This window comes from Eleutherodactylus coqui, chromosome 5 (genome assembly GCF_035609145.1).
Source record: "Eleutherodactylus coqui strain aEleCoq1 chromosome 5, aEleCoq1.hap1, whole genome shotgun sequence".
In the NCBI taxonomy this organism is placed as follows: Eukaryota; Metazoa; Chordata; class Amphibia; order Anura; family Eleutherodactylidae; genus Eleutherodactylus; species Eleutherodactylus coqui.
In genome coordinates this window covers 217,811,840-217,825,533 of record NC_089841.1, presented here as the reverse complement: position 1 = coordinate 217,825,533, position 13,694 = coordinate 217,811,840, and the positions used below count along the sequence as shown (strand labels likewise).

Here is a 13,694-nt window from a genome sequence, read left to right as displayed (position 1 = left end):
GTATAAGGCGACGGGGCGTATAAGACGACCCCCCAACTGTCACCTTATACGCCGGTATTCAGTGGAGAAAAAAAAAAAAATTTTATTACTCACCTCCCACGGCGTCCTGTCGCGCTCCGGCAGGATGTCGCTCGCTCCGGCAGGCTGTCGCTCGCTCCTCGTCCCCGCCGCAGCATAGCTTTCTGAATGTGGGGCTTGAAATCCCCGCTTCCAGAAAGCTAATACACACGCCGGCAGCCATGACATCATTGAATGGCTGTGATTGGCTGAAGCCACGTGTGCTTTAGCCAATCACACTATTCAATGACATCATTGAATGGGTGTGATTGCTAACACGTGCGCCTTCAGCCAATCACAGCCATTCAATGATGTCATTGAATAGTGTGATTGGCTGAAGCCACGTGTGCTTTAGCCAATCACAGCCATTCAATGCTGTCATGGCTGCCGGCGTGTGTATTAGCTTTCTGGAAGCGGGGATTTCAAGCCCCGCATTCAGAAAGCTATGCTGCGGCGGGGACGAGGAGCGAGCGACAGCCTGCCGGAGCGAGCGACATCCTGCCGGAGCGCGACAGGACGCCGTGGGAGGTGAGTAATAAAATTTTTTTTTTTTACACTTTTTTTTTTTTGTATTACCGGCGCATAAGACGACCCCCGACTGCAGAGCAGATTTTTCGGGGTTCAAAAGTCGTCTTATACGCCGGTATATACGGTAGTTTGAGAAAATGTCTGATTGGTAATAATAATAATATTTATTTGTATAGCGCCAACTTATTCCGCAGCGCTTGGTAGGAATATGTTCACACAGGGTGTAAACGCTGCAGATTCTCTGCAGTGGATGTGTGTGCAGAAATCCCAAGGAGTTTATAGTAGCAGCATAAATACTCTGGATTTTGCTACAGATTTTACATTTGCAATGCCTGGTGTGAATTTCACAACAAATCTCCATTTAACATAAGCGGATTTTGTGGCTGAACTTTTTGTTGTGAAAAATAAGCCACATTTTTTAATTGGACTGGACCCCCAGCCATTGGTTAATATTAAGCTGCAGGCTTTCAGTCATCATTTTTGTTTGGTCTGCCTTTACTAAGGGAAGCTGAATATGTCTGTAAGCTCTGATGCACATTTAATGGCTGTCTTTAGCCCTTCCCCAAAAAGTTGGAAGATACCAATAGAAGTCAAAGCTGCTATCTTTATGCTTGGCAGCTTTGTTCTAGTGGGTTTAAGACCCAGACCCCACTGGTGAAAACCTATTGACATGTTTTCTGTAAGTGAAGGTACGCTTTATCATTGATGTTTATCCCCTCTTTGAGGAATTACCAGAAATGTAACCCCTTTATGAGCTGACACATCCCAGTAGAGAATGGCTGGAGGTGTAGCTGTGCATGCGCCCACCTCTCTTCATTCACCAGCACTGGAGTTATGTTTCCGTAACGCCAGTGTCCGTGAATTGTGAGAGCTGGGCACATATGGTGCCACTGTTCTATTCTTGAGTCAGAGGTTCCCTGTTCTACACAAGTGCTAGTTTCAGAGGGAGGGACCTGCATCTGTTTGACATTGTATAAAATAAATTCTGTGGATAAGGCCGGGCTTGTACGAACGGGTCAGATTCCGCATGTAGTTCACAGCGGAAGACCTGCGAATGACCGTAGAAGCGAATTGCGTTTGATCAGATATGCGTGTGGTTTTCCACGTGGATATACATTTAAGGATAGCATATTGCACGGAACAACGAACGCAAGCAGAGAATGACATCAGAAAGTTGCCCAACCCCCTGAAAACACCCTCCTATCACTCAGATGACCGGCCAGGCGATGTTCTCTTGTGCTGTCGTGGCGAGAGCCGTTCTGAGAACCTTCAGGACAGATACTGCTCTCTAGGCTTGGCTGGTTTATACTACTTTTCTTGAAATTAGTATAAACCACTTTAAAAAAAAGTTTTTACAGAACTCTGAAGGTACTTCCCATCACATAGCTTTAGGAAACCAGCATTGCCTGTTTACACGGGCCGGCCGAAACTGAACGACGAATGAAAAGCAAATTCTCATTCATCATTCAGTCGGGAAATGCATTTACACTGAATAATACTACTTCAGATTCCTGTTGGATGTGGGAATCTGAATGATTTATAGGCCTGTGTAAAAGGCACCTTAGAGCTACATATTAAAATTCTGGCTGCTTACAGCCACCACTAGGAGGCGCTTACTGCATACATATTATTGAGTTGAATAAGAACTATAAAAATATGTATGGTGGTCTGAGATCACAAACTACATGTGAATGTCCATTCATATCAATGAATGGTCTAAGTAAATTATTCCTGCTAGGGTCTGGGATGCCAAAACAAGAATTGTGTATCAAAGCAGAATCGAGGCAGTTAACCTTTTCAGTCCGTCTTGTCTCCTGCAATGGATTTACGTTACACCTTTAAGGGATGCTGACACCTTAACGCCTGACCTGTGATTAATGCTACAATTGAGAATTGCCATTTGTTGTGGTAACATTTCCTTTTGTATAACGAAGTCTGTCTCCTAAAAAAATACCCAGCCAGCCAAGTGATTAATATGTTGGTTTGCTGCAAGGAGGCCCTTGGGATTCTCAGGGAAGTTTATGTGATTTATTTCTAATCTTATTCCGAAGGATTCAATAGCGAGCGGGAGATAGATTGTAACCATTGGTACTGTTCTGGTTTGATGATGCACGTCACCATTCCCGCTCACGTACGCCTCGGCCGTTGCTCCAGGAAATCCCTGACAAGAACTATTATGGGATATGATTTAGGTGAATGCACTTGATTCATGTTAAGCCTGATGTCATAAAAGAAAATTGACAACTATGTTTCTTTGAAAGCTCTCCCCGTATGAATTACCCTACCTAACTTTCAAAAGCGATACTATTGTTTAACCCCCTAAGGACCGGGGTGTTTTGGTCCAAAAAGAGGAGACCCTTTTTAGGGATTCTATGGCTCTATTTTTTTTTTCTTCAAATAGCAAAATGACTTGTGCTGCTTTTTATTCCTCGTAACATATAGGGCTATTTTCTATATCTTTTTTTTCACCCAATTTTTTTTATTTAGTATTTTATTATGCGTTAAAAGCAATTTTTTAATTTTTTTTCTTTTTTTTTTTAAATATACAATATATATATATAAATATATTATGGTGAAAGCCCTGACAGACTAATTCTCTTTACTTCCCGGTGTGTCGTACAATCATGAAATTTGGCACAACCATTCTTTAGGTTCTAAATAGAAAAAGTAATGGGGTCACAACTTGATTATTCGATGTTAATTGCAAAAGTCAGTGCACCCCTATGTAATGTAACATCTTGGTGTTGTACAAGCGTGAAATTTTTCAAAACAATTTAACTGGCCTTTTTGTGTATATACTGAGGAGGATCTACGTCACCTCTGTGTGTATACTGAGGAGGATCTACCTCTTCTCTATGTGTATATACTGAGGAGAATCTACCTCATCCCTATGTGTATATACTGAGGAGAATCTACCTCATCCCTATGTGTATATACTGAGGAGAATCTACCTCATCCCTATGTGTATATACTGAGGAGAATCTACCTCATCCCTATGTGTATATACTGAGGAGGATCTACCTCATCTCTGTGTGTATATACTGAGGAGGATCTACCTCATCTCTGTGTGTATATACTGAGGTGAATCTACCTCATCTCTGTGTGTATATACTGAGGTGAATCTACCTCATCTCTATGTGTATATACTGAGGAGAATCTACCTCATCTCTATGTGTATATACTGAGGAGAATCTACCTCATCTCTATGTGTATATACTGAGGAGAATCTACCTCATCCCTATGTGTATATACTGAGGAGAATCTACTTCACCTCTGTGTGTGTGAATATACTGAGGAGAATGTACCTCACCTCTGTGTGTGTGTGTGTGTGTGTGTGTGTGTGTGTGTGTGTGTGTGTGTGTGTGTGTGAATATACTGAGGAGAATGTACCTCACCTCTGTGTGTGTGAATATACTGAGGAGAATCTGCCTCACCTCTTTGTGTGTATATACTGAGGAGAATCTGCCTCACCTCTTTGTGTGTATATACTGAGGAGAATCTGCCTCACCTCTTTGTGTGTATATACTGAGGAGAATCTGCCTCACCTCTTTGTGTGTATATACTGAGGAGAATCTGCCTCACCTCTTTGTGTGTATATACTGAGGAGAATCTGCCTCACCTCTTTGTGTGTATATACTGAGGAGAATCTGCCTCACCTCTTTGTGTGTATATACTGAGGAGAATCTGCCTCACCTCTTTGTGTGTATATACTGAGGAGAATCTGCCTCACCTCTTTGTGTGTATATACTGAGGAGAATCTGCCTCACCTCTTTGTGTGTATATGCTGAGGAGAATCTACCTCACCTCTGTGTGTGTGTGTGTATATACTGAGGAGAATCTACCTCACCTCTCTGTGTGTGTGAATATACTGAGGAGAATCTACCTCACCTCTCTGTGTGTGTGAATACACTGAGGAGAATCTACCTCACCTCTGTGTGTGTGAATACACTGAGGAGAATCTACCTCACCTCTCTGTGTGTGTGTATACACTGAGGAGAATCTACCTCACCTCTCTGTGTGTGTGTATACACTGAGGAGAATCTACCTCACCTCTCTGTGTGTGTGTATACACTGAGGAGAATCTACCTCACCTCTCTGTGTGTGTGTATACACTGAGGAGAATCTACCTCACCTCTCTGTGTGTGTGTATACACTGAGGAGAATCTACCTCACCTCTCTGTGTGTGTGTATACACTGAGGAGAATCTACCTCACCTCTCTGTGTGTGTGTATACACTGAGGAGAATCTACCTCACCTCTCTGTGTGTGTGTATACACTGAGGAGAATCTACCTCACCTCTCTGTGTGTGTGTATACACTGAGGAGAATCTACCTCACCTCTCTGTGTGTGTGTATACACTGAGGAGAATCTACCTCACCTCTCTGTGTGTGTGTATACACTGAGGAGAATCTACCTCACCTCTCTGTGTGTGTGTATACACTGAGGAGAATCTACCTCACCTCTCTGTGTGTGTGTATACACTGAGGAGAATCTACCTCACCTCTCTGTGTGTGTGTATACACTGAGGAGAATCTACCTCACCTCTGTGTGTGTGTGTATACACTGAGGAGAATCTACCTCACCTCTCTGTGTGTGTGTATACACTGAGGAGAATCTACCTCACCTCTCTGTGTGTGTGTATACACTGAGGAGAATCTACCTCACCTCTGTGTATGTGTATACACTGAGGAGAATCTACCTCACCTCTCTGTGTGTGTGTATACACTGAGGAGAATCTACCTCACCTCTCTGTGTGTGTGTATACACTGAGGAGAATCTACCTCACCTCTCTGTGTGTGTGTATACACTGAGGAGAATCTACCTCACCTCTCTGTGTGTGTGTATACACTGAGGAGAATCTACCTCACCTCTCTGTGTGTGTGTATACACTGAGGAGAATCTACCTCACCTCTCTGTGTGTGTGTGTATACACTGAGGAGAATCTACCTCACCTCTCTGTGTGTGTGTATACACTGAGGAGAATCTACCTCACCTCTCTGTGTGTGTGTATACACTGAGGAGAATCTACCTCACCTCTCTGTGTGTATACACTGAGGAGAATCTACCTCACCTCTCTGTGTGTATACACTGAGGAGAATCTACCTCACCTCTCTGTGTGTATACACTGAGGAGAATCTACCTCACCTCTCTGTGTGTATACACTGAGGAGAATCTACCTCACCTCTCTGTGTGTATACACTGAGGAGAATCTACCTCACCTCTCTGTGTGTATACACTGAGGAGAATCTACCTCACCTCTCTGTGTGTATACACTGAGGAGAATCTACCTCACCTCTCTGTGTGTATACACTGAGGAGAATCTACCTCACCTCTCTGTGTGTATACACTGAGGAGAATCTACCTCACCTCTCTGTGTGTATACACTGAGGAGAATCTACCTCACCTCTCTGTGTGTATACACTGAGGAGAATCTACCTCACCTCTCTGTGTGTATACACTGAGGAGAATCTACCTCACCTCTCTGTGTGTATACACTGAGGAGAATCTACCTCACCTCTCTGTGTGTATACACTGAGGAGAATCTACCTCACTTCTCTGTGTGTATACACTGAGGAGAATCTACCTCACCTCCCTGTGTGTATACACTGAGGAGAATCTACCTCACCTGTGTGTGTGTGTGTGTGTGTGTATGTATACTGAGGAGAATGTACCTCACCTCTGTGTGTGTGAATATACTGAGGAGAATGTACCTCACCTCTGTGGGTGTGAATATACTGAGGAGAATGTACCTCACCTCTGTGTGTGTGAATATACTGAGGAGAATGTACCTCACCTCTGTGGGTGTGAATATACTGAGGAGAATGTACCTCACCTCTGTGGGTGTGTGTGTGTGTATGTATACTGAGGAGAATGTACCTCACCTCTGTGTGTGTGAATATACTGAGGAGAATGTACCTCACCTCCTGTGGGTGTGAATATACTGAGGAGAATCTACCTCACCTCTATGTAAACAGGTAAACACCTGTACTAAATTAACTCAGGTGAAGTCGGCTATATCAGCTAGTGTGTAAATATATATAATTTTTTTTTTTTTTAATTTATAGTTTATTTTTGAAGTTAGTATATTTATGCTAAAATAAAGTACAGGAATGGGTTCCCCATTTTGTTTTGGAAATTTTGATAATTTGTATTGTCTAGGATTACAGGGCGCATATGGTGACTGTTAAGGTTCGCGACAACAGTGGGTCACTTTCATATTATTCTGTAATCTTTATTTACTTTTGTATCTATTTTTTCTTTAACATCTATGTCCCCCGTGAAGTCATATAAGACCTCTGAGGATCATTCACATTATCTTTTTTTTTTCCCCTTATTTTCACACTTTTCATAAGAGCCCGAGTTACAGGGAAAAAAACACTGTGCATTAGGTAGTGAGAAAACTGCTGCGGCCATTTTGGACAGTCAAAAACTGTGCCCAAAACTGGTGGGTTGTAGGGAGAGCAGAGAAGAACAACTGCAGGTGATAGATCTCCCGCTCCCTCCTTTTCTTTAAATCTTATGGAATAATGAATTACTGTTCTTAGCTGCCTTATTTATTTCTTATTAAAAAATAATTTTCATTGCGTTGGGTGCCCAAAAGATCTCTTCTGTTAGATTTTCTCAGTTTTAGCTACCATGTTTTGTCAATACTACAAGCATTTCCATTGCCATGATCTGTCAGTAGGTGGAGATGCATGCTATCTGACCTTCGCAGGCTATCTGCAAATAGGGTTGATGTAATCTTTTATCTTTGTTACTTCCAACAAATGTTGTTAGATGTTAACCCTTTCCAATCCACTGTCTGACATCTGAAGACATTCTGATTGAAGGCTGTACAGCTCCGATGTCGGAAGATGTCCGGCAGGGTATTCTTACTGTATATTACTGGCCGCTCTGTTGTGGGGGGCCACTCCAGCATGTCCCATACCGCAGTACTGGCTCTAGCCAGCAGATGGCGCTATTGTATAATGGCAGAAAGAGAAAACCCCCTAGGAAACCCTGAATCCAAAATTGGATTTCATAGGGTTAAGTGTACCTCCTGCGCCAATAACAAGCAGTAAAATAACGTAGGGTTATGTTTCGGAAACACTTTCTGGGCCATAAAACAGATGTATACCTTTTACGTCCATTTGTAAAGAAAAAAAAAAAAGTCCAACTTTTTGCCTTGCTTTTTTTGTGGAGAAAACATGCAGAAATACTAACCTTTTGGCAAGTGTTTGACCAGATTAGGCTCTGTTCAGAGTACTCTTCCAGTTTTATTTTGGGAGTATTCTCCAACATATAACCCTGACAGACGTATATGGTGCAGGAGCTTTCCTAGTGTATACACTGATTGAAATTTCAAAAGCAGAGTGTGAACAGAGCCTTACAGATTAAAGAGGTAGTCCGCTTCCTGGACCGCATTGCTGCAGTACCCCCAACTGCCTTAGGGAGCATTCACATAGCGTTATTCAACAGTCTGTGTGACTACTCTCGGCAGTTCTGTGATGGCTGCTGAATACAGCAGTGTGACGGAATCCCCGAACGGGAACACACAGTGGCCATTCACTTCTATTGGGAAATAGACATCTCTTTGGTGTCAGTTTTACAAGGTTCATGTTTATTTATGCTCTATTTGGAGTATAGAATAGCGTAGTAATTACGTTATTCGGTACTCCGAATAAGGCGCAGGGATCCAGAGATGTAACCCCGCTGTCGTGGCGGTTTTGGGAAAGATGACGTCAGTGGAAGTCACCTGACTACTGCAGCCAATCATAGGCTGAAGCGTCTTTGTTCTGAACTCCTGGTATCATGGCGCCCAGTATGTGAGGGCTGATGCCAGGAAAACAGGCGGTGGCACTGCAGCCTCTGATTCGCTGCAGTGGTCAGGTGACTTCAGCTGACGTTCATTATCTTCCACAACAATCACCAAGAGGATAGCGGGACAATATCTCAGGATCCCCACAGCAGAGGACAGGTAAGTACTGCTCTGTTTGTTACTTTAAGACAGTTGGAACTGTTACAGAATTGTTGTCTGGTAACCCAGCAAAGCCTTTTACGGCCAGTTTCCGATAAGCGTGTTGCCACTAGAGATGAGCGAGCGTACTCGCTAAGGCAAACTACTCGAGCGAGTAGTGCCTTATGCGAGTACCTGCCCGCTCGGCTCTAAAGATTCGGGTGCCGTCGGAGAGCAGCGAGGAGGAATGGGGGGGGGAGATCTTTCTCTCACTCTCTCCCCCCTGCTCACTCCCTCTACTTGCCGCTCTCCCCCGCCGGCACCCGAATCTTTTGGGACGACCGAATCTTTTTTGCCTTAGCGAGTACGCTCGCTCATCTCTAGTTGTCACGCATCCACAATACTGGTGTTACAGATGACATTGTACTGTTTTTCATCAGTGTTTGATTGTTTTTCCCTCTGCATTTGCTTTCATTGATTTTATTTTCCCAATATAAAATGATACCAATAAATGCAAATATAGAGTTAAAACAAACTAGTCTGAAATTGGCCTAAGGCCGCCTGCAGACGGGTGGGATTTCCCGTGGGATTTCCGCCGCTGAAAGCCTGCATAGGATTGTGTTAACAAATGCAATCCTATGCAGACGGCCGCGATTTGGCTGCGCGAAATCTCGCGCGGCATGTTCTATTTCTGTGCGGGGCTCACAGAAACGTCACTCGCCCGCCGCCGGCTCCGGTCTGCGCATCCGCCGGCAGCCGGCACATGAAAGATCCGGGGCGCGGGTGAGTACGTGCTGCTCTCTACAGGCGCTCAGGTCGTGCCCCGCGGCGAGAATTCTCGCTGCCGGATCCGACCCGGCCGTGTGCAGGCGGCCTAATACAGATTTTTAGAAGGTTTTATAAAGTGTAGCCAGCTATATATAATCTTGGCCTTATTTTTCCCACCTTCCCCCTCTGTAAGTGTATTTTCCATCTTCCGGGCTCATGGCCATGTATTATAGATGCTTTTTGTCTTCTACAAAGGGATTCAAAAAGAATTGCACAAAAGTAAAGCTGATTTATTCATACATGAACTGAGATGCAACAGCCAGAATGACATGAAAACATAGAAGAACTCATCAAGTTTTTATTGCACCTTACAGATGTTTGATGTGGGCGCTGCTGGTGACATCAGATGATCTACAACAACCCATCTCCACTACAGTGGAATTGATAACAGGATATGCTGGGATGCATCTGAGTAGAACTGGACATTTGCCATGTCACCAACAGCACCCACATCAAACTTCTGTAAGGTGCATTAAAAACTTGAAGAGTTCTTCTATGATTTCATGTCAAGCTGGCTGTTGTATGTCAATTTATTGTATGTAGAAATCCGCTTTAATTTTGCACCATTCTTTTGACTTGCCTTGTATACAGAAGTATTCTGCCTTTGAACCAAACATATGCTCCCCAAAAGAGCCTGGGTATTGTTGTATCTTGTCTCCACCAAGCTAGGGGCTGACCTGGCTTTGCTGAAGGTAAAGCCCCCCTGTCAAGCCCCAAGGTTGCCATCGGCTGTTTGTGTGTCTGCTGTGCCGTCCCCCCAGTTGTTCACTATGCACAGTTACTTGCCAGACTGCATGGGGCTGTCACTCACCACAGTGCCGCTGTTGCAAACAGTGTCTCCGGTGATGTACTCCGGCCCTCCGCTGCTCTAACTCTGCACCCTGCCGCTAGCGAGGACAGTCTGGCCTGTTTTTTAGGTGACTTCCCTGATGCCGCAGAATAGCGGGGACAGGGCACTGAGAGCAGTGGAGGGCTGTTCGGCAATGAGAGCAGCAGAGATGGATGAGTGTCCAGCAACCGCATAAAGAGCCGCAGGTGCTAGAGGAGCGGAGACAGGGAACTATGGCAGCAGCAGACGGGGTGGTCGCCACTGACACTAGCGGACATAGCAGGCTGAGTCCGGAGGGCAGAAGATGTAAGCGGAGATCCGAAAATGCAGGGCAGCGGGGACAGCCAGCCAATCAGCAGATGTGGGAGTCACCTACATGTCAACCCAGCTCATCCATGTTTCTCCCCCTTGCTTCCGGTGGAGACAAGATACAACAATAGCCAGAGCCTGTACTGCCTCTGTGGGCTGTTGTGTATGTGAACCCTTGACTGTAGAGAGATGTATCGCACATCCATGTATTATACTGCACCATATGACAACTCCCACCACAACAATACCGCACCCATGAGAGGAGTAACCCAGTAGCCCAACAACTCTGCTGCCAGGCTCAGCCCCCATGATTCTAGACCACATTGTAGCACCAAAAGCCAGCATACAGCACTGCACCATGTGAAGAGTCACCCGTCCATGTAGTCCCAGAGTGAGAACCCAGTAGATAATCTCACTTATGCAGTCTCCTCAATAAAACCACCTGGGCCAAACTGTTTGGGGTGTTGGTACCACAACAAAAGGAGGGAGCAGAATGCAAATATGTGCGACTGTAGAAAAGTCATGGACCGCACATCCCCAGGAAGCTATTAACCTGTTGGGTCCATTCTGCTTGCTGGGTAGAAAATGCAGAAATCTGAGTACTAGTTCTGTTTCCAAGACTCATACTATGTATTCGAGCTTTACTGCCGTGCTACTATTTACGGTGATAGAAGACCAACAGCAACATATAAGGTGAGACAACCAGACAGACATTTTGGACAACCCTTTTCAGGGGTTACCAGTCTTTATGTCACGGATGCAGATCCCATCCTTGCGAGCAAGATGCGTTACACTGAAAATAAAACAAACTTAGCAAGTTTGTGTATATATGTGTGTGTGTGTGTGTGTGTGTGTGTGTGTGTGTGTGTGTGTGTGTGTGTGTGTGTGTGTGTGTGTGTGTGTATATATATATATATTTCGTATTGCACTGTTTTTCTTACTGCTTATTAATGCAAATTTTTATTTCTTTTACTGCAGGACAGAAAAGTTTTTGCAAAAACCATGAAGTCATTTGTTGAAAAAATTGCCACGGTAAGTTTTAGGCAAATTTTAGAATTTCCTTGATCTGTGCTAAAAACGGAGTTATAATGTTGATTGTAAAGAGAACACAAGGGTGGTCCTGCTGTGAGGGGCTTGCAGTAGTGCAGTGGCAGGTTTATAGCCTGTTATCTCTAGTTCAACCCTTTCATGAATGCAATATACCTTTTTACTGACCTCCCTAATGGGCTTTAAACCCACACATACATTAATAGCAACTGCAGCATGTACGCAGATGACAGGGGGAGGGGGCTCTTTCTGTCATCCATTGCCACCATTGCTGTGCGATCCTAAGGTACCAATGGGTTCCCGTTGCAGCTGGAAGCCTGACAAATGCCTCCATTTCCGCCATGTAACTCAGCCTATTAGGCCCTACCTATGGCAGAGTCTAATAGCTGCAATAACATTATGTATTTTGTTAGACATTAAAAGGTATCATATTTACAAGATTACTTGGTTTCCATTACTGAGAACAATCACATAATAGCTGCTGTCATAGGCTTTGGGGAATGTACTACATAAGTAATGCAGTGTACTATCCTAAAGATCGAATGATCACATCTTCAAGTCCCCTTGAGGGACTAAAAAGTAGTGTCAAAAAAGTTGAAAGAAGAAAAAATCCAGTTAAAAACAGTACACATTTTCTGCGCAAAAATCCATTTTAAATGAATAAAATACCCAAACGGTAAAAAAAAAATAATATATATATATATAAACGCTGTACAACGCTCCCATTTATTTCAATGGGGCTGCTCACACAGGTGTCACAATGCAGTGTCTTTAACGCTACGCTTTGAAAGCGATGCATGTTCATTATATGTACCCCAGGGTGTTGCCATAAAAAAATACAACTTTTCCCCCCCAAAAACAAGCTCTCATATGGCTTTGTCAATGAGTTATAACTCTTACAATGCAACAATGAAAGTTGCTTGATCCTTAAGGCTTGTCACTAAAGGTCCTTTTACATGCAAAGATAATCTTTATTTTAAAAAAATGAAAGATTTAGGCCCAATGTCCACTTGCACGCACGGATTCCACTGCTGAATCCCGCAGCGTAATGCAGCCGTACTCGCGAACGTGGGGAGAAAAAAACCTTTTCTTGCCTGTCTAGCTCCAGCACGGATATCCTCCGTGCCAGATCTTCTTTCTGCAGCACGGCGCATGCATTCTGACGCCTCTACGACGTGCCAGATGCATGCGCAGTGTTTTGTTTTTTTTAAATCTTCTGCTTTCCTGCCGATCCATGGCACTACCACAGTGATAGCTGTGACTGTGCCGCGGATAGGACAGCTTCCATTGACTTTAGTGGAAACTGTCCCGTGGGATCTGCAGAAAAATGGAGCATGCTGCGATTTCTTCCCGCACGCTGGGGAAATAAATCACATCCGCATGCTTTTAATTGCCTTGTGGATGCTAACCCACCACATGGGCAGCTAGAGCTGTGTATCTCCTGCGCAGGAGACATGTGCAGATTTTATAATTAAAATCCGCCCGTTGACATTGGGCCTAAGTGATGTATTTGCATAAAGTGTTAGTGGCTTTAATGGCCATTAACACTTTATCATCTTCATTTGCATGTAAAAGGACCTCCAGGAGTTGTTTAGCAAAGCCCAGCCTATGTTTAAACACTGTACAAACAGCTGCCAGCACATTCCATTGTTCTCCTCGTGGCTAGTGTAAACATGCCGCGGGGAGAACATCCTGCAGTCTATTGAAAGATGAGCAAAATGCATTCAAATGAAGCGTATTTGCTCGGTCTTTCAGTTGCTGAACGATAGATTTTGTGATATCCGTGATTACATTTAACGATTATCGCTAATTTTCGTCCGATTGGACGAATTTTAATCATTGCGTGTAAAAGGGCCTTAAAGGGGTTGTCCCGCAAAAGCAAGTGAAGTTAAACACTTCTGTATGGCCATATTAATGCACTTTGTAATATACATCATGCATTAAATATTGGCCATACAGAAGTTATATACTTACACCCCCGGTGTTGGCGTCCCCGTATCCCTGGCGCCGACTGAAGCCTTCTTCTGCCTCGATTAGACGCGCTTGCGCAGTCTGCCTCTTCTGCGCATGCGCAGAAAACCTGCACGGCGCGAGCACGCCGGAGCGGCCCCATTCAACAGAACAGAAGAGCAGACTGCGCAAGCGCGTCTAATCGAGGAA

The 13,694-nt window shown here is 44.2% G+C and overlaps 1 protein-coding gene across 1 annotated transcript in view; it reads left to right on the top strand.

Annotated features, from left to right (window-relative positions):
* PUM3 (pumilio RNA binding family member 3) overlaps positions 1-13,694 on the top strand; it is a 60,899-nt gene that overhangs the window by 21,329 nt on the left and 25,876 nt on the right. Inside the window, exon 12 of the mRNA XM_066604232.1 lies at positions 11,466-11,519. Within this exon, the coding sequence (XP_066460329.1) occupies positions 11,466-11,519 (54 nt within the window). The remainder of the gene's footprint in view (positions 1-11,465; positions 11,520-13,694) is intronic.